Here is a 26,623-nt window from a genome sequence, read left to right as displayed (position 1 = left end):
ACTTGACGGGTCAGGCTCTTCGCTATAAACATTTACGACTCTTGTTGACATGCGCATGCATGATGGCACATCGACACAACAAATCCGGCAAACGTTTGACAGTTTAGTCGTGTCAACGCCAATGGACGTTGGATGCTCCACCAAACAGATTCCTAATTTGTAGCGAAATGGACCATTGTTTTGAGTATCGCGCATTCATAGATGATTAGGTCCAGGCTGAGGTTCGGTCCTGTACCTGATTTCTTTGGACCTCAGGACTGTACCTGGACCTATTTGTTTTGTACCGGTACCCAGCCGTTGTTAAACATAATTTGATGTGGGCACTTTGGCGGGTAACAAGTGAAATAGTTCATTGTTCTCATCTTCACGTAACGTACAGCTAGGTTATTTCAGGACATTTCGCTATCCTAACAGAGTAACTGCAACTTTGAGGTCGTCACAACTGCCCACACGCCTTGTTCCTAACATGATTGGTCCACCAAGGACGTCATTCATTTACCCCCATTCATTCATGCTCTAAAGATTGACGTCAATGATTTCCAAAAGCAATATAAGGACACTTTTAAGTTTGAGAACGGGCTGTCCAAGTAGATTTATTGTAGTGGTAGAAACACCTGATGGGTATAAGTTCTGATGATTTGTAGACTTGTGAACCACAATGATCATTTCAGACATGCTGTAAGCGTATGAAGGGGTAGACCGGTGCTCGTTGAATGTCCCCTCGAGTAAAATCACTTGGCTTAGAAGCCACAATGGTCACTCACTTACTAGCGTATGGGTCTGGACAGTAAGGTTTTCTCTATAAAGAGACATTAATGGCGTCCGGCTTGGAGCAACACGGGACTGGTCCACCGTTAGTGGTGATTTCAACTTCCGAACACTTCCCCATATGCTGAGAGCGAAGCATATATAGTTTGCAACGTCTTAGGGCTTTGGTGTGTCATGACCCGAACTGGAAATTAAACCTTTGGTATACCACAAATAATACGAGCATTCATCTTACTAGGCCATTGCAGAGCCTTTCGGAAACGTTTCTTGTTCATGTTCGTTTATCTGAAATCTCGTCAAGTGGATCGAGGCTAGAAGTAAAAAGAAATGGTTAAACTTTACGCTCATAAGGATCATAATTTTATTCTATTCCATATTGTTTCTTTATGCTGTTTACAAGCATAACTGATGTTTCTGGAATATTTCCCGATGACTTTGCTACACATATTAATTAAATGATAAATAACAAAGTGCCCTAGATATAGTTCAAAGGAGGAGAAAAACATATTTACGACTATCTTTGTCCTTGCCTTGGCAGCTATTAAAATACCTTTCGAGTGATTTTTCATAAACAACTTCAGCACAGAATACAACATATAGATTTACATCATAATACTACAACATCGCTTTGGCTGAGGTTTGAAGGTTCAATCGTCATTCATGCGATCTCTTAGATGCCATTCCTGTCGTGTTAAACAATGTCCATTCAAATGCCATCAAATCATTTATACTTCATCTTTTCCTTATTCATTCTGATTAACGCGATAACCCGTGCGTACGTACAATAAGGCCATGCTGATTTAATGATATGGATGACATCCTCTAGGAACCCCAAAACTGATGCAAGCGTACAAATAGTTTGACAAAAATAGTTACATTCATTAGGAAATGTAATTGGTCAAGAAGGTTGAACATGTATGACTGAGCATACAGAATATACTTACTAGTATACCGAAGAACAGAGTCTTCATTTTTGTTCTTTCATATCTTCTTTGACCCTGGAATATTCTATGACATAAGTGTACAATCCACGACTTACATTTTCTTACTTTGAAACTGCTTTGCACGATTTACATTATGCTCAATTTATTTTTACTTTTGGAAACTCGGATGTCATCCATATTATCAAATCGTCTATGGCCTAATGTAAGTGGATTGGATGGACAATTTAGTAGAGATAGTCATATTCATTGCTGATAGGAGGAGTTTCCATATGGGTACACAGTCCGGGCGCCTTAAATGTGGAGTTGAGATGGTAGGCCATCACATTGCCGATGATGTTTGGTACGGGTCCGACTTTCGGGCCGAGGCACTCGTGCATGTAGCATTGGAAGGCGAGAGGTTGGGCCAAGCAGGGGGTCCAAGCACTGTCCTGGGCGAGGACGGCTTTGGCGAAACAGTGCTGAACGTCCAAGATGGTGCAGTCACCTGATGAAAAATTTCAAACATACGCTCAATGTGATGTCTCCGAGAGACATAGGAGAGCTACAGGCAAAAACATAGATTACTAGACTTTTCGTTATGAAATTGTGTATTAAGAAAGGTAACATAATAACTACTTTTGACTGTTGTTTGTACATGACATATTGATTCCAGACATTTCTGTAAAAACGTTCTGTTACTCATGTCTTATCATAAGCTGAGATTTCTTCTGAAAGATTTTGCAAGAAGTAGTAAATGTTCTGACGAGTAGAATTAGAGTAGTTTTCAACTAAGTGATAATACCGCTGATGATAATATTCTAGGCTCGTTAACGTTGTTTATGTAATTTATGAAAGTAAATTAATAACAAGATCGTAAATGTTTTGAAACTAACTTTAGATTGTTGTATTCAAAATATAGGCAAACACATTATTTGCAAGCAAATGGAGGGTATTTCTCTCTCATATACCTTCCTGAGTGTGGAGTCCGGATCCTATCAGTGGGTATAGTGGGGAATGTAGTAGAAGAAAGCGAAAAGGAGATGACAAAACATCAGCAAAAGTAATGTATTTCCCTTATCTCTTGTCTTGTGAGTGAAATATAAGAAACGCACCAGCTGCATTTTTGTCGACGTCACGTAATTTGTCGCCATGACTGACGGTTCCACAGAACGGCAGCACCGTGGAAATGTACTGCCCCGTGACCACAGACCGAAGCACCGCCAGGCCTTTTTCCGCACGCTCAGGGGATTCCTCCGCGTCGAAGCAGTGCAGAAATGCCTATATAAGAGAATGAAACATCACCTTATATGTACTACAGGGAAAATCTTGTGTATAAATCCAGCCTTCACAGCAGGCCTTTTGGCTGGATGACCGCTAGAAGCTGGTTACAGGCAGGATTAACATACACCCAGAAACCATTGTGTGCGACTCCCAAAAAACCAGGCCAGGCATGGAGACTGGTATGAATCAGACTAAGTATGCTTCAAGATCAAGAGGCGCAGTGATTGTATATTAAAGGTGTTTAATGTGAGATTTCTCTACCAAACCTGAAGATATTCTGTAGAGCACATTATGCATATTATTGATATGTGCAGAAATATTTTTGATCACGTTTGAATCGGATGACGTCGTATTTAAACCTTAACAAAGAGTTCAAATATAACCAGCACCAAGTTTCCTATAATTTTGGGTGGTAAAGATAAATACATGCTTACCGTGTGTAAACAATTAAAGACTTAGCATTTTTTAACACATCGATACACCTCCTGCAGCTGAATCCACCTTTGCTAGAATTGGTTAAACCACGTTAAGACAGTATCAGACAATTGACTTAAAACGTGGTCCTATTTTTACATTGAGAAAAGCGAATAGTACACAATCGACCTCTTCAACAAAGTTGTTAGAATACATTCGTATATTGATGGCGGTAGCTTCGGAAACATGTTTGAGTGTTATTTTTGCGTGTTGTACCTTTTCCACGTTACACAGGCTTGTTGGAGTCAGAGCAGTTTCGGCGACATACGTCCTGGCCTGTAGATCAACGCACCGACGGACCACAGCATCGACAGAAACAAGGATATCTGAGGGCAGTTAGAATTCATTTCCGTTGTGTTGATGTATGAGGAAAGAAAGGTAAATCAAATAGAACAGTTGCCGCATAAACTGCCCAATATGCAATGTTTAATGTGTCCTTACTTTTTTTTACATTTGAAGTGCAAGAGCAAGACAGTAGCTGCCTAAATGGCTCTCAATTTGAACATTTCCGTAGCAATGGGAGCTACTTTTTTTTCTGACGAATTCGAATGGTGTATGGTTTAAGATGCTTAAGGCACTGACATGAAGCTTATTAAGCAATTGTCGTCACTATTTTCTTTATTTGGCTTGAGTCTTGCTAAATTGATTTGCCTCCGGATTACTTTTGGGTGTGAAAATAGCCAAATGAAATAGTGTACGCCAAACATGTATTTTAAGTTAAGTCCTGTGGGCATATACCGTACCAAGGAGGTTAACCTCCTTGACCGTATCAAACACCTGGCACTAGAGGCCTATGTATTCCAACAATAATTGATCAGAAGAAAATGTCCGTGGGTATTTGGCCATCAATATTTCACATAATAGAAGGACAAGAAGACAAAAACAAGATATTTCTCTTTCATGAATATCTGTAGTATTACGTGAATGATAAAAAGAAATCGTGACTACATTGATCTTATCACAACAAAGTACCATGATATATGATATAAAGTATGGCTATTACAACAGGACAAAATGCCATTTTGAAAAAAAAATACGCCGTTTAATATACAAAGATTTGATGTCCGTGTTGTAGTGGATATTGCATTGCTGCTCGGTGAAAACATGTGGTAAGGAGGCAGAACTTGACAACTGTACAGTTTGCTGAGTTAATAGCTTTGTCACTTGTAATGAATATATGATGGTACTTACTGAACGGAAGCTGTGCCCCTCCACTTAGTAGCTCCTCCCGTACATCTGTGGTCCTTTTCCGCCAAGCCGGCTGTTACCAGAAACAGAGGAGCGGCACGTCAGAAAAGTAGACACACGGCTACAAAAAAAGCCAGGCCCTATTCAACTAAAAACTTCCTGGCGGACAGTTAAAGAAAGACGTGTCTTTCAGCTTGATCGACGGAAGGTACGTGCAGATAAATGCCTCTTTGTACGTCTAACTCTGATGTTGAGCAAAGCAAAGAAGCAAAGAAAATGAATGACTAGTGGATGAAATAATTACGTCGATGATTCAGTTCAAGCCAATCAGCCAGTTCTACCATCTTGATCATAAAAAGAAATTAAATTCAATACAAGATGGCCCACATGCTCAAGAAGCGCTCGCATGAAGAACACACTAAATATACATTACTCATATCACGCCATGATATTCTAATTATTGGAAAGGGATTACTGAAATCTCGAAGGTCATTGATTCAGTATAGTCCTACTCTTTTCACCAACCTCCAAATTAGGGGCGAAGGGAAATGAAGCCCATTAGTCGTAATGCTAAGATCCTGCCACCTTGTTAACGATAAGACGAGCGAAAATGAAAGTTTAAGTGATACCCAGCCGTTCAATTGATTTTCAAGTCGCTTCCCCTTTCTAGTAATAATCAGTGTATCATGACTTGAAAGGATGGCACGCCCGTGTTTTATTATAGTACATTTTTAGAGCAGAAATAAATGACAGCAGACAAATGACAATATCAAGTTTTCGTCACATGTCCAGTTATATTTTTTTTCAAATGAGTTTAATTTAAAATTTAAGGCGTTAAATACACGATGTATGAAAATGTTGCCTACTTTACCTCGGTTGCAGAAGCCATTGTAAAGAGTACAAAATTTTTGGTACAACCAAGTTAAAGCTCGTATCTTATCCAACACATCGCCAAGATACCAGTAGTATTTTGTGATGTACAATAACCACCGGAAATAAACGATAACAAAACTAGAGTTCACAAACCCATAGCTTCATATTGTTCAATGCTACAGTTGGTGAGAGGTACTGTATTTTCGACAACACATACACAGTAATACTCCAAGTCCTAGGTTCTATGTGCCCTTATATCCCTTAGTGTTTTGTCTACAGTATGGCCCATTGGGACAGACCCGGGCAGAGTTGAATATCTGCCCCCGTGAATTAACTGTCAGTTGCATTCTCGCATGGTTTTTGCCTGATTATTTCCATACTTCCCCAATGCAGAAATAACGGAATTTCCATTTCCTGTCTTTTCCATTACTTTTTCAAATTAGATCTGCATTTGCATAATTGATATATGTCGATATTACTTCAGTTACATAGTTATGCCATATCTTTTCAATAGTCTTATCATGAAATGCAGTGGATTTGTAAACGTTTCTACGCACATTAGATTCTGATCTGCATGCTTAACATATGATTTTGTAATTAATCAATTATATATCATATATTCAGCAAGTAACGTAGATAATATCTTAGCCATTCATAGGAATCATGTAAATTAGAAATACACCGATGTATGTACTTTATACAAGATGATATCTTATGTACAGTACACGTCGGTCGGATTTGGCACAACAAATAAACATCATACTTAGAATTGAAGAAACATACCTGTTGATGAGACGTACTATTGACAACAGCAATATACATCAAGGATGTACAGAAGCAAGCCACAAACAGAGTATTCATCTTGAAATCAGTCGGTCTAAGTCTACCCCAGCAGGCCTATTGGTACCTAAGGTCTTTCTCCTATGAAGTGCCCTCAACAAGTGGAAACATGTGACCTGTTTTATACAGCCATATGACGCAAAGGCAATGCAAATGTTGTAAGTTGTTTGAAGGCATAGGAATAAGTAATGAAGAGTAATCTGAGCTCCTTAGATATTATACATACATCAAAGCCAGACATGTTCTTTACATTCAGTCAATGCTTTGCGTATCCAGTACTCTACAGGAAATGTGCGAGTGGTGAAAAGAGATATTTGCCTTTTGATCATATATAATTGACTATATACGGTCCTCGAAATGTTGGCGGTGTAGCTACATATGTACATACGTTGGCATGAACTACATGATGATGCGGACCACCTATGCGATCAGTCTAATTAGTATATTCTTTAATTGTTGTCAAAAGATGTCGATGAAAAATAAAAGATAAACATTGGAACTAAAAGGCACGTCTCTCATAGATAAGATACAGAAAAAGATGAAAAGCTAATGTTTTTCTAGCGATTTCCATCCCCTCATATTATGAGAATTTTGTATAAAAGTTATTACTAGCTAGTGTAGGGCGGAATCGTACCGGACATTCTCGTATCTAAAAAAAATGTATACAACATTTCCTCTAAAATTCTTTGTGAACAGTTTGTTCTCAAGCTTCAGTACTGTGGTGACGAAAAACAAAGTATACAAGATTACTTACCAGTACTCTATTACAGTGGCGGAAGGTGGGCGGACAGTTATACAAGCAATGTCATTTCTTGAGTCACGACATGTTCTTGTTGCAGTGCCTCTCCCGTTAAACTGGTTATTGAAAAGGGTTTCCGCTATTAAACCTTATATCTTGATAGGTATTCCGAATGTCCACCCACAATACGTGTGGCTCTACTCAAACAATTGCAAGGGGCATCCAGGTTTACGTTCCATCTTAGGGTGGTCCCTTACTGAAGCTGTAATTGGTACTCATTTTCACATGAGTGAAGTTAAGATTAGTGTTATGCATTTCACAAGGACATAGTACAGGGGCCTTTTGGGGATTTAAACCTAGAACATATGAGGCTAACATTCTAAACGCTAGGCCACCAATGCAGGTTTGCATTTACATGAGCGGTAAACTATTCCCATCTAAAAACATCTGGAGTGACGTCAGGGGTGTGACGTACATTCATGTTAGAGCGGACGAGACTGTTGTCAGCACAAACTGTAAGAAGTATACCGAAATCCACGATGACAAGTTGTAATTGAAATTTTGAAACGGATAATCTTTCTCTCATTATTCACCAGCAAATTTGGTGTATTATACGCCGTAATAAGTTTGCGAATTCAAAATATACAATAAAAAGATCTGATGGCAAATTGTGAAGAAAGCTAACTGCATATCTATCAAAGGTTTGCAGGTGGCGCTGCTGCAGCATGTACCCCCAATGTTGTTCCCAGAGCGCCCCCTATCTTTCAAGCTTTCCATTAGCCGTACATGGCAGTTTATTGACATGTATAAACTTGGCACATAAAGTATGAAAAATTAACTTAGGTCAATCATAGAATAAAGAAGTTTATTTGCAAGTTCTTGCCCGAGGGCTAATTGCAAGTACATGGTATAAACATTGATAGTAGATATACAAGTAACAATGGACAGTTGTGAACAATATTCTACTCTAATATTAGTGTTCGCTATTTCTAAACAGGTTGGTACTTTGACTTCTTTTTTTGGAAGCAGAGGGAGACTAGACGAAAAGCCCCACTTTTCCCAAAATCTGTGGGTTCTGCGATTTCAAGAGAAAATTGGCTTTTTGTTCGTTTGTCAATGTGGGGAAGTTGGGATAAGTCTTTGTGGAATATTCATCTTGTCTATGTCAATGTCAATGTGTTATATAGCGTTATCGTTAGAAATCTTGAGCAATTTCCTTTCATGCGATATCCACCTCATTATAATTGTAAACTCACGGACCAAGCATCAGGCTTGCTTTAGTGGGTCTCGGTAATAAAGTGCTGAGATAACCCCACTGATGTCAAACCATATATTCGTTTTATTTTCACCATTTGGTTTAGACTTGTGCACAAAGATAACTTGAGTAAACAAGACTCGTTAATCAGAGTCAGTGTTACTCTTTATTCAAAGAAACAATTTGATCCCAGACGTGCTCAATCTGGTGTTGGACTGTTTGAAGACCATTCTATCCTATAAAAGACTACGAGGGGAGATCAACAAGTTCTAGGAAGAAGTGTGCGTCTGACTTCCAGCAGAGAAGTTGACCTGCTCACCTCGCTCAATTATCCATGTTTTTTTCCTTCTCTCGTAGTCCTATCTACCTTTACTGGGTGTCACCTGCAAAGTAATGAACGTATTAACTTGGATTTTGGTACACATTCATAAAAGACATTGTACTTGACATATCACTCACTTTTTATTGAAATGTAAAAAAAATGGCATTTTTTTGTCAAAAAACAAATCGGCTTTATTTCCAGTGAAAACTACCTGGTTGTTAAGGAAAATTCCTCTTTTAACCAAAAAATGACAACTTATTATTTTCGGTCCCATTGGTAATGTATTACAGGGCAGGTAACAAACGTTAACGGTAACGTTTGTTACAACAGTAAACTTAACGCTTTTTCTTCAAAAGGATTAACATTATTGGCTTCATCATTTAGGGATAAGTTGACGTTTCTAGAGACATTTAAAAAGTGGGCAGCATTTTTGCACCGGGTCAGACAGAATGCTTAGAAAGCATCAAACAATGGTAACGTTTGTTACAGTCATTTCTGTACAACATTTTGTAAGCAAGGTGGGATACAAATGGCAGTCAATGACCCTTTTTTGTTTCTTTAGAAAACCAGAAAAACTGTAAAGCGTCACAAAAACGGCCATTTCTAGTGTTATACGTGGATAAGATAACCGTGGCAACCATCGTACTCGTGGTGGTAACGTTTGTTACCGAATTTGGCGACAGGCATGAACCTCCTCACACAGCCTCCAAGATCAGTGATAGTAGCGATCTGACGTGATCGGACAGACGGCCTGGGTAGCTGGTTTCATCTGCCGAACAATCATTTGGGGAATGAATTCCATTTTTGGCTACTATTTGAATTCTTCGTTTCTTCTCAGGCGACAGCCATATTTTAGGGTTTGAAATCCCACCCGAGGCTATAATAACCTTCAAAGCCATGAACCGTTTTGAATGTTGTAGTGCATCTTTTGTAAAACATTACCGGTGTTGTGGAAAAACAAAGGGACCAGTCATACTGTCTATAATTTTCCTAATATCCAGTCGTAAATCAGTGACAGCATTTTTGACATTTCAATGAGAACGAGCCATATACGTGTAGAAATCTGAGTTGTGCTTATTTTTGCTGGGTGAGGCCGAGAACATATTGATCACCCCACGTATAGTCCTTCACCCTGAAGGTAGTCTACAATAGCTCTTGCTCTGTGTGGGCGGACGTTGTCGTCTTGAAGAATGGCATTTGGTCACACAGTGTAGAGCTAAGAGATTGCGACTGGATGGAGAATGATTTCTCTATATCTTAAACCACATTGGGGTTGCCTGGGATGACGACAGACCTTGTTTTTCCTCTGGCTGTTATATACCACACAATGACCCTGCCTCCAACAAACGCGGTAACTCCTTGCAACAGTAAGCGTAGTGTTCTACTGGCTGCCTTCATACTTTGATTCCGCCATCCAGCTGGCAAATTTACTCCAATCAGTTGTGCAAAAAATAAATCTGTACCCGGCGGTTCTGTGTAGGATTATGACAGTTGAGCTTATCATCAAACTCAGCACTAGTCCCATTTTTACAGTGTTTTGCACAATAAGGGACATTTTGGCACATATATTTTCGCCCCACTTACGTACGCAGGAGTCATTCCATGAGTTTCCAATAATACAGAGTTTGATATCATAGGAAAGGAAATTACGCGGGCTTTTTAATGATATATGATAGATTTAAATTGACGTAGAAACAAGAGAAATATGATCGTTTCCAAACTTTGTACGAAGTTTCTATAGCTCAAAAATGTAATACAAAAATGTGAACGCTATTAGTAGTCAAGCAAGTATAGCCAGGTTGTTTGCGACGTTTTAACAGATGTTCATTATGAACGCGCGTCACTGTACTGAAGGCAATTGAAAGCTCTTTCAAGGTGAAGGACTTTTATGATGAAGCGGTCCCTTTTGTGGCAGCACCATGCGCTGTATTGACCGATTCGTCTCGCTTCTTTCAGTCAACCACGTGCACTCGTTCGTCTGTACTCTAACAAGCATGTAGTCCCACTTCTGAAATAACGATGGGGACCTGGGACAAGAGTCCAGCCTCTTATATCCCAAAACTTTAAGGGCATCCGGGGATAACATGTCATGAAAAAGCGTGAATGCTAGGACTAACATTCATCGGTGAATACTATAAAGGCTTTGTATGTTATTGTATGCGAGCGTCTAGCTGGTCGTTTGTCACCACTTGACTCAAGGTTGGTAGCTAATGACTACACTTCTTGCTCGATGAGATGTTTTCCACCTGGACAAGATATTTGAAATCATGTAAAAGACCAACGCTGCGCAGGTAAATACTTCTTCTGTCTTCGTGTACATCTCCTGAAAACTTTGACTCGGGTGGGGGTATGGTTATTTGTACTCTTGGTATGGAGGGGATTGTTGAAAGTTACAAGTTTACTCAAGGCATTTACAAATGCCTGTATAGTCACGGCTTTGACGTCCCAGCTACATCAATCAAAGCCTTAATTTCAAAATCATAATATTTAAATGAAGAAGTTGCTTTCGCAATGGTATAAAAATGTGGTATGGTGGGTTCACAAGTGCGTATATACTTAAGTCCGTATGAGGGTCACTGCCGCATAGACGTTTTGGCCTCTACCAGGCTACTACCTAAAAAAAGTAAAAATCTGACAAATACGAGATGTGATCAATAAGTCCTCGGCCTCACACAGAAATGATAAGCACAACTCAAATTTCAATATTCCCAACAATCACAAAGGTAGTGCGGTAGTAGCCATAATTTGTAACATCTAATACTATATTTCTCAACAAATTATAGAAATATTTCGAAGGTTTTCCACACACGTTATACATTTCTAACATGAAAAATTTCTTGCCTAAGTGCCTGTCAAATTTCGAGTGTGTGTGTGTGTGTTTCTGGACTTTTGTAGTCAGCATAACTCAAGAACCTCGTGATGGATTAAGATGATATTTGGTATGTGGGTAGTGTTGGGAAGACGAAGGTCAAGGTCTATACACCTTTCTCACGCGGCGGCCATGATAGAACGAAGACGAGGTCAATGAGGCAAACAGACAAAACTTATTTCTAAAACCAGCTCCCATTTAGATTCCCCCCAAACCACACAAATTTTCACAATGTAAGATCAAAAAATAAATATTTTAACTAGTGCTATGCATCGAAAGATGTAGCAATTTAGATTAGCGTAGACTGACCACATAGTCCCTTAAGAGATGCAAAATAAAAACATAATAATGCAAATATTTTACGGACATGCAGCTAAATCTCTTATTGGTCGCTTTCCTAATTGGTAGGCCATCATTGGTTGAACTGCTAATCATGATGGACAGTCTTTTGTTTGCCTCATTGAACTCGTTTTAGATCTATCATGGCCGCCGCGTGAGAAAGGTGTATTTGAGGATACGTAGAATGTGGCCTTTGTACTGCAATAGAAAGTCCTTTTTATTGTATCTGTTGACCTTGACATGTTATGGTCTTGATTTTTCGGTGATGCACATGACAAAGTGCAAATTATCCAAATTAGAATCTAATTTTTTTAATGACGAAAATCTTTATTTGTGGTGTTATGGTGTCAAATACACATGTAGCTTGCGACAGTTGGGAGATTAGCATATACCAATTATGTTTATAAATTCCTTATTTGCATGATCAATACAAAAGTTCCATAATTCTTCTAATAAATACAATTTGTTTACTGGATTGTCGACATTGTGACCTGTGTTAGTTAGTTCAAGTCGTACATTATCAAGCGTAGATTATTCAGATGTGAAAGTCATTTGTATAATCGGAATGTCTCACTGAGATATGGGGTCTCCGAACTCTTGTTTTCCCAGGTGTTTCCATGCAGCCAATCTTTTCGCTTGACTGACGCAGTGAAATAATTGAGTAAGATAGTGACGTTACCTCCTACAGCGTTCATCCTGGCAACGTCTTTTCATGACCGAAGATAACAGCTTCTTTTTGAATCCATTCGATAAACATGTCAATCAAACGTGTTGAAAGACATCGTCGCAGCTTTGATATGAAGCGTGTTAGAAAATGATAACGTGTCATGTGTACGAGCACGTGTTGAGTAAAAAAGAAAATGAAACTTCACGTAGAGACACTGACTCCTACAGCTCTCAAACTGTCAAAAGTTAACATTTTATTTTTATTTTCAATACTTCATATGATAAACATGTCATTCAACTTCGGTCACCTCTCCGGAGGCCTATACATGCTAGCAATGTCTGAATCATTTAGCAATACATGTACATACATGTATTGAAATATATTGTTTATATACAATATTCTATAGTCTCCTCTTCTTCTCCTTTTCCTTCTTCTTCCCATAACCGATCCCTTCATGTTTGGGCCAAATGACCTGAAATTTGGCATGTTGGATAAGTTAGTAAATACCACCGGACGTTTTTAACTTAATTGATATAGGCCTTAAAATTATTTTGATTGCGAGCAGATAATTTTTAGACTGGGCAGGTCACTAACTAACACTTACAGTTGAAAGATGCATATCTGACATTTTGAGGAAAACTTCTCTGTTATACAGTGGATCATAATGGCACCCAGCGAGGGTCTTGTTGAAAATAAAAAGAAAAAGATTTTATGGTAAATCTTGAGATTTTTTAGACTATCTTGAGATCTTTCTTTCGAGACAATCTTGATATCTTTCGAGACAATATTGAGATTTTTTATAACAATCTTAAGATCTTTAAGAAGGTCTCCAGATTCTTTGGAATTAGCTCAAGATTTTTTCTAGACATCTCAAGACATGAGACTTTTTCAAAACAACTTGAAATATCTTGTATGTAACCACAGGACTCCATTCACAATTATGGTGTACAATCACTTTAAGATGTTAAAATTTTGGATTCTTTGCCATTTTTGACCACAATATTCCCGTGCCACAAAAAAGCAAACTTATATCTAATTTGGTATTGTGGTAGTTTTAGCACTAGGATATCGAAAATGGGCCACATAGACCAGTCCGTTTTTGCATAGATACGGCTGTTTTGGAAGTGTCCGTCTTCAAAGGCGGCGCAACTTTTCAAAACCAATTTTGGAGTGGAATGATCTTTTGAGATAGATAAATTTCGTAAAAGGTTAATATGAATTTTTTTTGCATGGATATGGAAATGGCTTGAAATATGCTGTATTTGATCTCTAGCAAATGTAGGTCTTTCTAGTTAAAATCGTGCTTAGTCAAAAAGAGAGAAAAGACTCCTATGAAGTCCTGGCAAGTGTGGAGTCTGGTGACATTAAGTGAGATTTTTATTCCTCAATTGTCGTTATCTTTCCAATTTTACGAGCTAAATATCTGAAGACAGGCAGGTGTATACAACTTCTCGAAGAAGGAGCTTTAGTGTTGTGTAATGGGTGTGATATTCCTTTTTTTCTTGGGATACTGCTGGGAGAGTTCGTTACGGTGAATAAAACATAGGACGCAGGTCATTTCCGCACGCGACACACTGGGGGTTCCGACACAGAGTAGTGTGTACATGAAGCCACCTCTCGCGGTTGATGAAGCATATTCCCCAGGGACTTCACAAGCGCTGCTAGAAGTGATTTAGTCAGCACACCCGGGGAGGTTGTCACTTGTCAGCACACCCGGAGAGGATGTCACTGGTGCCCTTCCTGTTTCCACGTGGCACCGAGCTTCTCTCCCTCATCGCTAGAGATTCCTCCTCTTTATGTACAAAAAATCACACCATAATTAATGATAGACAAAAATAGCTCCTGTCCGTATTGGAAATAACCTTTGAAGCTCATATTTTGTTACGTGTAAACTGACATTACGTGTAAACTTAAACCAATATCATGGAGCTAATTTGCCTTAATCATGAAAAGAATGTTGTTTAAGATATGAATGCGTTCGTATGATCGTGAATAAGCTGTTTTAGACTCTACATTCGGAATGATTGAATGAACATTTTTTTACACTTTTATGCAAGGCTTTCTGGTGTCCAATACGCATTTTCAATAATTTGTCAAAACAGTCAAAGATGTTTCTTGTCCCTAGCAAGATGTCTACGCAAGCAACGGCATACTTAATAAAATTTTTGAATTCATAATTTCCTATATGAAAAATGAAGGAATTGCTAGTGGCACCCCTGCTTCTCTCCTTTCTTTATCTCTCTGTCTCTTTCTCTATTCTCTCTCTCTCTCTGTCTCTCTCTCTCTCTCTCTGCCTCTCTTGTTTCTCTCTCCCCCTCTCTCTGCCTCTCTCTCTGTCTCTCTTCTTAATTTTCTCTCTCTGTCTCTCTTTCTGCCTCTATTGTTTTTTTCTCTCTCTCTGTCTCTCTTCTTTCTCTCTCTGTGTCTCTCTCTCTGTCTCTTGTTAAGTTTTTGTTTTTGCGTTTGTAATATCAAAGGAAAATACATGCTTTTACTGATAAAACCCCGATCACAGCAAATATATGATTTTTTTTAGATTTCGTGGCCAGTAACAATTATTTAACTAATCAATTATTCAAATCATCCATTTCAGACATTAAGAAATTCGCATGGTAGCCCAAAATTCACAGGTAATTATTACTTGCTAGACATTGTGTCGTTACAAAATGACTGTCTTGGATTGGAGAGGTACAGGGTGGTGGAAGGAGGGAAATGATTTGCATAGAATACGGTGTCATAGACACAGTGGAGTCCGTTTCATTTGTTACAACAAGTCATTGGCCAAACAGCCTCAAAAGGGCCATGGGACCTTTACCCTTTCATATCTAAAGAGGTGCCGTGAGCTGCAAACTTACTATTCTTTGATACTACATTTACAAACGCACGGCTTTATTAGCTATTTTGCCCGAGAGTATAACAGAACACCTTTGATTCATTGATTAAGATAACTTTATTTAAGATATTCATATCAAAGCCATATGAATTAAAAGACCTAGTCTCGTTTCAAAGACATGGCAGCAGCCATCTTGAATCGAACATATGTTGTGCAAAGCAGTATTCCTACGCGTGCACGTGTATTAAAAACATGTGATCTCATGCTGTGTGGCTTGGGCTTGGGTTAATGATCTGCCTCAAGGTGTATATGGTGTGTTAAAACCTTGTCAGTTGCTATAACCATCGAATAAAACCACCGAGTCCCTTTTTTTAAATTCAATATCTTAAAATCATACTTTAGATTCAGTAAAATATAAATGATAACATGTAAAATATCTGTAAACATCTCAAACCATAAAAGATGAAAGAGTTTCAATTGTATCCTATTTTATTCCAGCCTGTCAAAATATATTTACATGCTTTTCTAGAAGTACCATTTTTCTCATTCATTCATCCAATGAATTGACATTTTTTAGGTTAATAAAATCTTAAAAAGCTAATGATGGCATTAATGGAAATAGATCTACTGTTCATTAGGAGTAAACTTTTCAAAAGATGTTAAAATATTTTCTAGTACACTGATAGGAAATCAGAGGTGAAACACTTTGAAATGTTGCAATATTGAGCTAGAAGTTTTTTAATGTATATATTTCAACAATTTAAAGGGTTAACAATCATTTCAAAAATACAATTTAAATCTATTTATTCATGAAAATTATTTTCTACCTTATTTGTGACTGTTGTTGACAATGCGATAAATAGATTGATTCTACATAAACTCCAAACAGCATAAGGAATTCCATAGCCGAGCTGGTATGCATGTAATAAACAGATAAGGTCTGGAGTTCCTCTATTGATAAAACCTTCAAGTACAAATCTTTTGCACAGTAATTGAGCCAGTTCACATGTATAGCGCTCAAAAACCTGGACCTTATCCAACTCGTTTGGAACGTACATTTCAATCTTACGCAAAGCACAAAACACCAGTTGGAAATAACACCCACATAAAGACCACTTGCGGTGCTCTTCCACGGATGTCTACAAGACTCAGACAGAGACGGGTACAGTTTAGTAACTAAGGTTACTGTCTTCGGGCGAGTGAGGAGGTTATTTTCTTACACATTTTCTAGAGGCCCCGTGGAAAAACACGGTGAGCTGACCTTCCCGAAAGTTTCTTTCTAATACCGGGCCAGCCGAGGAGTAAGAGTGTACATGACCGGCTGATGTGGTCTGCAGTAGTGCATGGAATTGCGCCTTCATCATCCAGGGGTCGACAGACAATGATGATATTAAATATGATTTTATTTCCAAAATGTTATGCCAGAAACCATGTAATATAATCAAAATGATATTGCCTGACACACTTTGCCAACCTGAATGAAAAAAGCTGTTTAATGTAATTCGCAGTATTAATTCGTATTACTAGTACTCTATAGGAATCGTATGGTAAAAACCGTGCAATAAAAGGGACTTTATTTTGTGACAGAGGAGATATATTTGCTTAAATTAGCTGGACCTGGGAAAACTATTTCAGACCTTTCATACTTTACAGTGTGAAGCATTTAGAAACATGTTCCTCTTGGCACAGACGAATGCTGCTTTGACTTATTTTTTGGATCTAACAAGCTGAGAAAAGCCTTTTCGCAAGTTCTTATTATAATAGCCATATATGACTGGGTTTAGTCCACAGTTGATGAAAGCTACCCCTTTTACAATAGGCGTGACGTAGCGGTACATAATCTCGGCTGTGGTGTCAGTAAAGTTGGAAAAAAGGGAGGCAAAGAGTAAGGAATAGAGAGGAAGCCAGGACAAAGCGAATACAACAACAACAACTAAAAGCATCCTGATAACATGGAGTTTCTTTTGTTCCTCCAAACGGCTGACCTGTGCTGATTGTGTCGAGTGTATGGTCACCGTGTCAGACTGCGTGTTGTATGATACTGAAGGCTCGCTCCTTTTCCCCCTATCACGGCTTGCTCCGGGTTTGGATCTATTCCAAATCGACATTCCTATCTTTACGTACAGCGCAACAATAGTAAGTAGAGGGAAGACATAGCAAAGAGTGAAGAGGCAGAATGTGTATCCCACTACGTAGTAGTCACCGGGCCAGACCTCCTCACAGGCGGTGAGAAGTTGTCCGTCTGCCGTGTAAACGCCTTCGTAGGTGACGCTGGTTAAGACGAGGCCCTGGGGAGCAGATGTAGCGGCCGCCACGATCCACACGGTGCCGAGGATGTACAGCACCGCTGTCTGGGTGAAGCGTGGGCTGGTAGGGTGGACCACTGCGTAATATCTAAAGGGAAAAGAAATTCATCAGAATCAAACAATATAGAAACCCATCCCAGTTTCTACCAGAACAGACAATAAATGTTAGATACCACCTTTACTCGTTGTCTCTAACTCACATATATAAAATACATATAGAAATGTGTTATAAACAGAGTAACATTAACTACAATGAATTAATATAGACAAACGATCTGAAAATTAACAGAAAACATACGATGGCAAATGCTCCTGTTTTTGTTGTTGTTTGTGCGTTTGTTTTCTTGCTTGTTCAGCGATGGTTAATATAATCTTTCCATTGAAGGCAGGTCTTTATTGTTGCCGTTATTATTATATTCCTGCATTAGTGTTGGGCAGTTACAATAGTCTTTGTCGTTGCATAAGGAAAATAGCTAACAATTTTCTCAGCACATAGATTACGTAATATATCTAACATCTGACCAACTTATACAAATTTCCTCACTTAACTGCTTAGCATATGTTGGTTAGGGACGGCCTCCGATATGACATGGAGGTTCAGTGTTTGAGAAGAGCCTCCAGCACATTAAAGAACCCAGTATGTACTGTAACTACTGATTTTTTCAGTGTACTTTTATGTTCACGGTTTTCACGGTGAGGACTGTAACGCGAACTTATCATTACTGACAACAATAATACAAGAGTCTTTTTTACACGCACCTGCTGCAACCGTGAACATTTAGTTCCGAGAACAAGTTAAATTTTCTCAGACCGTGAAAGTTTGGTACCGAGAAGACAAAGTATCCTTTCCGGTGTGAGTGGATCAAATACACTTAAATCTGGCCACTTTGGGTAAGCAGTGTATTCAACACAAACCTGGTATGTTCAGCCATATAGACATATGAGGCGGTATAACGGTTGTGCAAAACAAGCAAAAGAAACAAATTGTTTACCTGTCTACGGCGATGGCGACGAGTGTGAAGACGGATGCAGACACTGACAGAACGCGTACTGTGAGGAACACCTTGCACATGGCTTCACCGAATGGCCAACCTAGGAAGACAAATAGTTACGATGATAAGTACGGTATTTGACTCCTGTAATTATCCCTAGCCAAAAATTGTGTCTCTTAGTGAAAGAATATGAAAGCAACCCTCTATCACATTATTTCACTAGTAAGAGAACAAAGATTGTCTACTGGTGAAATAATGTGATATCATTGTGACAAACATTATCACGTGTGAGTATTTAACACGGTTTTCGACTGAATCACTTTTTGAACTAAAATAATGTGATCAACAGACAGTGCTAAAACGTCGTATTTTCCGTTTCCGCAATCAACCATTGCTAAAATCTGCCGACACTAGCCTTTCTGGGCTGAACGCCGACAATTGACAAATTTTTGATCCGTATAATAAAATTCAAATACACTCCTGGTATTTCACACTAATAGAAGTGGGCTTTGACCAGTTGATGGAAGGATGTGCAGTTAGTTTTGCTCTTTTTTTAACAAGTTTAATAATTTACTTGAGCTTGTACAATGCATATCTGTAAAAGTGCTATATGATGTTGAAGTACCAGAGCCCGCTGCCTTTCCTGTTAGAAAAAGCTGGACATCAGTTATCAACTGTTATCTCTGTAAGGCGTTTGAAAAAAATTATTCTAACAACGCTGCTCTTCAGCGCTACGTCGGAGAACAGACAACAAACTTTTTGGCGTCTGTATCAATATATTTATTTATTTATTCATCTCAAAACGGGTCAGTGGCCTCTACGATTAAACAATTTTCGCTAATATTCAGAGATTACCAGAAAATGATGACCTCTTACTTGTCATGATGCTGTCTGCCAGGTTGAACGGCAAACAGAAGACTCCGACCAGCAGATCGGCCACGGCCAGGTTGGTGATGAAGAAGTTGGTTACTGTCCGCATGTTCCTGTTCCAAACCACCACCACTATGACCAGCAGGTTCCCCACCACGCACAGCAGTAAGATGGAGAGATACGCGAGCACGAAGATCACGATAACGACCGTGTCTTGTTTGTATTTGTCGAAGATGAAATCCTCGGTTGTCCACGAGTCGTTCCATGTCGTGTTGGGCGGGCCTGGGCTGTCGTGTTGGGCTTCGGTCTCCATGTTTCAAGGTTGCTCTCTCTCGATGTAGTCTATTTCAAAGTATCAGAAAAAATATATATATGGCCGCATTGAAGGGACATATATCTACAAATAACTGTTACGTTAAAAAATTGAGGACTTTATCAACTCACCTTTTGGATGATAAAACGTTATTGAACATTATCATATACTAGTCAGGCTACGTCGACCAATCAGAAGGACCCATTCCACTGCAAATACGAAGTGAGCAAATGTGCCATTGGAAGTCGTCACAGCTAGATTTGTCTACATATGAAAATGTCTTTATATCTTATATGATAATAAGGTGAATGACCTGCTTTTTGTCCGTGTATATACGGTGCCATAAACATAATCCCTGGTCGGTTCCTATAACCACCTCATAAACGACCGGCGCTACGCTCGGTCGTTTATTCGGTGGTTATGGGGATTGATCACGAAGTATTGCACCGTATAAATCATAGGGTGGGTCATTAACCTTTAAATAAATCATAAATCCTTCTCTGTCTCTGTACCTGCCTGTCTCTAGATCTCTGACACATTCTCTCTGCAACGCGCCTCCTCTCACACACACATTTGTACAAAACACGCTCCTACCACGGCGATAATTATGGTTCTCATCATATCGTCCTATGTTACTTCAGCCAGTGAACTCACCGCAAGATTACACAAACATGCCTCCTGTCACTACACCTGACAACGTTATTGATACTCCCAACATTTAATCATTACGTCAAAATTAGGTTATATCACGTCAAAGGGATTGTTCTGACAGCTGCCCGTCAGTGTGGCCAGTGGTGATGTGTCCACGTGCGTACTTGAAAAAGAAACAGTGCGTTGCTCGAACTCAAAAGTTGTATTAACGCTTAGAGTAACCGAGAAGGCTTTTCACTCGTTGTGCCATGTTGAAGACTTCAGCGGATTCCGAAAGGCTTATTTCGTTCTCCATGTTTGAGGTTTAAGCTTGTGTGATACCTTATACTGGGTTATTTTTTCTGACAACTGAATATCGTGAAGCCATCGTCACGTTACCAACTTTTCCAGATAAATTATGAATAAACAAATGACTTACCAGCGCCCTGTCTGTTTCATTTTTAAACGTTATGATTAGGGGTGGGTACCGGTACAGAAAATTCAGGTCCAGGTCCGGTTCAGGTCCAGAGGATCAGGTCCAGGTCCTGACCTGAACCTGATTCTCTATTTGAAAACTGTGACTGGACGATACTCAAAACAATGGTCCATTTTGCTACAAAGAAATCTGTTTTATGAGGTATTCGACTCCCACTTGCGTTTTACCTACCTCTGTACTATTGACTGTAGAGTATAAGTTGATAAAGATGACAGAGTCTACTCTGCTTTGCTCTTGTTATTTGCCTAGACTGGTCACCCGAAAACGTGTGAATGACTGATCATATAATCAGTTCATTTTCCAATCGGTCCAACATCCGGTCTGAATTTTTTCAGGTCCGGTTTTTCTGGACCGGTCCAATGAGAAAAACCGGTTTTGTACCGGTACCCAGCCCTAGTTATGATCACACAACCAAAGTGCCGCATTAAATGTTGGCACTGATCTTTCCTACACCGACTGTTGCGAAACAAAATAGTTAGTCTTTTTAACTACTGATGACTACTAATTCAATGTTGCTACACTAAGAAATAGACCTTTAGGCCAGTTTGGCCATATGAATAGCTGTCATAGCCCTGTGGTAAAAGGACACCATTGACGATTTCATGGCAACGTATTAACGAATGCTTTGAATATTCCTTAGTATGCTACTAACTTACTTCAAACACCACATTTGCAAATATATGTTTATGAAATGTTCGTCTTATAACATTTGGGAGAGAAATCTTTGCCGAACATTGATTTTAAGCACTTTTGTCTTCCAAGGCATTCCTGTGTAATCAGCCGTGCTTAAAGTCTAAAAGTACAAGGTCGTTACAAATGGTGTAGTAAAATATTTAGTACCTTTTGGAAATACTTAAATGGAAGAAACAGAAGTTACAATTGCGTACTATCCACGCAGAGGTTAGGCTCCGGCTGTTTTTTTAGTCGTTTTTATTGGGCTTTCTATTTTCGTATTGTATCTTGTCAAAACCAAACGGCGGACTTCAAGATACAACACAAAATAGAAAGCCCGATAAAAACGACTAAAAAACGTAAGAAAAAACAACTGGAGCCTAACCTCTGCTTTTAGAGTAACAATTATGTACAATAAAAATAACCCAAAGCAGTTCCATTTGCTTCTCACGAATTATAAGCCCCAATTCAATGGCTATTTCACTTGCTATTTCATAGAAAAAGGTTTTCTGTAGCACTCTAAATCTTCAGTGCACATTTTACCAACAGAAATTGCACTACGCCTTTTTGTGCACAAATAGAAATGTGTGTTCAACATTGTACCCGGCCGGGATAGACAACATGACTTGTCAGTTAGCAAGCCGGTCGCGGTATCTTTCATAATAACATATGCATTCACAATCTGGCACAAAGAGAACAAAAAAGCCAAGTTGACGCCTGCTGTGAAGACAGGCTGATTTTACAAGCTTTTGCTATATAGATGGCCTTAGATACATTGCGCAACGTATACACCGTAGGACATGTCTTTTTGTCTCTAGCTATAAAAGAAGGAAAAGAGTCATTGACTCACCGATTATTTGACGCCGAATGTTGATGATTTGTGCAATACCTGTACCTAAGTCTTGTCAAACCAAATGCTTAGATCTTCACTGAGTTAGAAGTAAGGAGACGCCTTAGATATAGTGCCAAACATAGCTCGCCCACGTTGGATACGTAGTGATCTTTAATTGGCAGACTGGGTCCGTTGACGTATACGTGTCACTGTCTGTTTACAGAAATGGTTTCCAAAACACGCCTAGATATAGAATTTCATACAGTCTTTTAGTTTCTCATTTTATGAAAAATTGCCTCTCCGATGGATATGACAAAAATGTGATTTGAAGTACAGATAGTTACAATAAATTACTATGATTGCCAGGTATTATTTGAGCATCTCAAATACTGCAATATTCCTGTTAGCAATCTGATAATAACCAGTCAAGATCAATTATACGTGTCTATATGAACAATGATCTAGTACTCTCTATATTGTAGTATTTTATTTGTTGTCTACTCTAGACGCTTAACGTTAAACACATTAAAATCAACACACAAATGTGGTAACAGACACGTATCAGATTTTTATTGCACACAATACAAGAAGAGTAAGCTCTAACGTACAACGATTCTTAAAGACCAGGTTTACTAAGTGCCACCAGACTTAACTGTGTAAAAAGGCGTCTAAGTGGATCACATTTCATCTTATTTTCATTCTGTTTTGTTTTCTTTACCAGGGTAACCCTCTCAACAACTGATCACTGATACCGAGGGATGCCTTGGTAATAAACACACATGTACATGTACAAACAATACCTACATGACTAAAATGTACCTGAGCATCGAACTACAAACTTTTCATCCATAACCTTGGTCGCTATCCATGCCAGGCCAAAAGATGCAAAGATTGGACAATTAAGGAAACTTTGTAAAGAAATGTGTCCGGGGCAGATGCTACAAACATGTGGCTATCACTTGACATACTTTCTAAGAGAGAACAGAATGCTTGAGAACATGGCAAAATCACACATGGAATGAAGTCTTTGCGAATGACAGTGAACTGGGAAAATTGACCATCTGTCAATGCAGACTCGCATAAAACTCCGGACAAAATAAAGAGAAAATACATATCAACGTATACAATATCAACAGGATCGGCAGCACGAAATGTGTACATGTATACTGATAATGTGATATCAGTAATACAACAAACATCATCTTAGGCACACGTGGCACCACAACGTCATTTTTACGTTCTTTTTGTATCAAATCTCCAAATAAAGGCGGAGGAGAATATAACGCCATCGTAATCGAGTGAAAGCCTATGTTTGTATCCTCCACCGCAGACTTGTAGCGACGGTGGCTTTTATTTTTTTTTGGGGGGGGGGCGCTAGTTCGTGATTTTCAACATTGGCTTATAAATCTCAAATTCGTGAAGATGGGAGTTTGAGCCTCACCCCCCACCCCTCAGCACTGCCAGAAGTAATAACTGCGAAGGAGACCTTTATTCATTTATTCATTAAAGAATTGACCCAGATGGAGGTCATGACCTCTCGTGCAAAAAGCGTCATTTTTCATGTTTCCATAGTGACTCTGGCACTTGGCTCTTATTGGTGTTTTTTAACGGTTACCCCGAGTTAAGCGTCCATGATTGAAAACGCGCGGGAGAAGGGGTGGGGCAGATTTCGAGTTCCAGTGTGGCATTTCTTTTCTTGGTTACGTGAAAGTGGTTCGTGAAAATAAGACGAAAATTACAGGTTTTCATCTTCATTTCGGCTCTTTAATTTACGGCTACAGCTTTAACAGTGTAGAATCTTTTATATTTCCCAAACAGTCCGTTTTTCGTAGCGTTATCTGGTGGCTCAGATTCCGTGGTGAAGCCAATACTTCCTGATATTAATGCGCGATAGCGGTAATGCGGCTTCGTCGCCTGATTACTAGTACCTAGACCATAACGTTACGTTCTCTGTGTGTTGTGTTTTAGCGCCACTGGAGCTCTTGGACAACGTATCCTTGCGATTTTTTCCATTTTACTCAGTATAAAGACGAAATCCTGACCTTCATTGCCATATTCAGACAGTCAAATCAGCCCCGAATCGTAAAAAAACTACGAACCAAGATCTTACAAGATTTTGTGTCACACAGTAACGCTGCGCAGATCGTGTTAACTCATCTATTCATTTCATTTGCTTACGAAACCTTTTCGTCCAATAGTACCCAACATTAGTAAACTACATACATTAAAAAGTACAAAGTGCAACATTTCAATCAGAGTATCAACAATCGAACTATTGACAATAAAAGCACAGTGTCTATCTACAACATTTTAAAAAGCTGGAGGTCAAAGGTCTAAGTAACAATATCTGAGATCATGAACTTAAAACTGGACAGTTTACACAGTGACTTGATGTCAGATGGCAAGGAGTTCCAGAGTATGGTTGCTCGGTACAGAAAGACACGTGATACTCTCTTTATATGGTTGAGAAATTCAGAAATTCTAGTCAATGGCGTCCTAATTGTTATTGTAACGTCGTGGAGACGTCGGTGACGTCCTTGTAACGTCCGTTAGCCGGCGTTCCCATGGCACTCAGCGTGCGCACCTCAATGCGTGTGCGTCATCAGCGATCAACAGCAAAAAGACCTTATTAGTTATTGTCTTGATGTCAACTCGTCATCTTCACTTTACTTTACATAACGCACGTGCCAGCACCAATGGACAGCAAAAGTAAGGCTTACACGGATTTCAAAACGTCAACCTTGACAGTCTCTTTTGGATAGCTGAACACGATTTAAAAGAACAAAAAATACCGCATGTGCTGTTAGAACTGCGTTAAGTTCATTTTACACGGAAAATAGTTTGCAGTATTAATGGTTAACGGTCCTGATGTGTGACTTTTTGGATGTTAAAGGAAACGTACCAAGGGCTCTTTAGATCGGCATGAAAAAATGATTAAAAGGATCTTCAAGTTAATGTCTAAAAACTTCTTAATTCAGTAAGCACACAATGCGTGAACATATTGTTAAATGTACTTTATTATGTCCATAAATATGTATACATCAAATAAATTATCACTATTGCAATACAAAGTTATATGGAATCCGTAAGAACAGGTTATGCGCATATGCACACCAACAATGGACATCTAATATCAAAGTAACTTAACGTCGCTCTAAGTCTCTGTTGTGCTCGGTACATTGATGGCAAGTATGCTTCCCTGCCAATAAGATAAAAAAAGAGACACATCGGGATGCTCGGTGTCGTATGTTACAAACAAACACAAATATTCTTAACAATGAAATTTTAGTATTACTGACGAATCTTTAAGCACGTTTGCATCATCAAGGCCATGTTGATTTGATTATATGGATGACATCCCCTGTTCATTACAAATCTAATACGAGCTTGCGAATAGAAAAAAGTTTGGCAAAAAAGTTTTCTTCATTATGAAATCTATGTGGTAAGGAAGGTTGAATATACGAGTAAATACACAGAATATGGTATACCGAGCAAAACATTCTTCATTTTTGTTCTTTTACATTTTTCTTCTTCGCCCAGGGATTAATGTTGGCATGCTATGACATTAGTATCATTTTCCGCTCCATATTGGCATTATTGCAATCTCCGGCAGCTGTTTTTTATGAGTTACAGCATGACCGAAGGCGTTTTAATTTTGAAGAATGATTGGAGCTCGAATGTCGTTCATGTAATCAAATCTACATATGGCCTCACCCATGGTATCTGTAACGAAAGAAAAAACAAATATGCTAATCATCTACAAAAATGTCATGAGATATTTCAATAGAATGATATTGATGATCTTTTAGACACAATAAAAGTACCTCGACTTTCATAAGGTCTATTACAACTATATATCTGAACAAACAGGTGTATACGATGAACTACCTACATGAATCTCTATGAATAAGCATAATTATCCGCATAAGTATCAATATATCATCATGATGAGTCTGGACTATCATTTATACAATTGGTCCTAAGGTCTATAAATGATAGAAAATGGTCATTGGGCTGAACTAACAAAAAAGTCTACTAAAGTTCTGTAAGAAATAAGATATTTGCCTTTGCAAATGTTTCTTCTTATGGTATTCAAGAAAGTTGGATACTGTGATACACTAGCGTCTTCAATTCTTGTGTA

General features: G+C 38.8%; 2 protein-coding genes across 2 annotated transcripts; both read right to left on the bottom strand.

Moving 5' to 3' along the window:
• Window positions 1-1,854: 1,854 nt before the first annotated feature.
• Window positions 1,855-6,463, bottom strand: LOC118426013. Its single transcript, XM_035835227.1, has 5 exons — window positions 6,291-6,463; window positions 4,638-4,707; window positions 3,663-3,772; window positions 2,804-2,969; window positions 1,855-2,196 (listed from the first exon to the last, which is right to left on the bottom strand). Exons 1-5 carry the CDS (start codon window positions 6,366-6,368, stop codon window positions 1,937-1,939), a joined length of 684 nt encoding a protein of 227 aa, XP_035691120.1. The 5' UTR covers window positions 6,369-6,463; the 3' UTR covers window positions 1,855-1,936.
• A 9,819-nt stretch (window positions 6,464-16,282) lies between these two features.
• On the bottom strand, window positions 16,283-19,852 carry LOC118426183 (neuropeptide FF receptor 1-like). The gene is made up of 3 exons (XM_035835444.1): window positions 19,546-19,852; window positions 18,670-18,769; window positions 16,283-17,765 (listed from the first exon to the last, which is right to left on the bottom strand). The coding sequence occupies exons 1-3, from the start codon at window positions 19,850-19,852 to the stop codon at window positions 17,078-17,080; spliced, it is 1,095 nt and encodes a 364-aa protein (XP_035691337.1). The 3' UTR covers window positions 16,283-17,077.
• Between the last annotated feature and the right edge of the window lie 6,771 nt (window positions 19,853-26,623).

Source organism: Branchiostoma floridae, chromosome 11, assembly GCF_000003815.2.
Source record: "Branchiostoma floridae strain S238N-H82 chromosome 11, Bfl_VNyyK, whole genome shotgun sequence".
NCBI classification, from domain to species: Eukaryota; Metazoa; Chordata; class Leptocardii; order Amphioxiformes; family Branchiostomatidae; genus Branchiostoma; species Branchiostoma floridae.
This window is presented reverse-complemented; position numbering and strand designations above follow the sequence as displayed.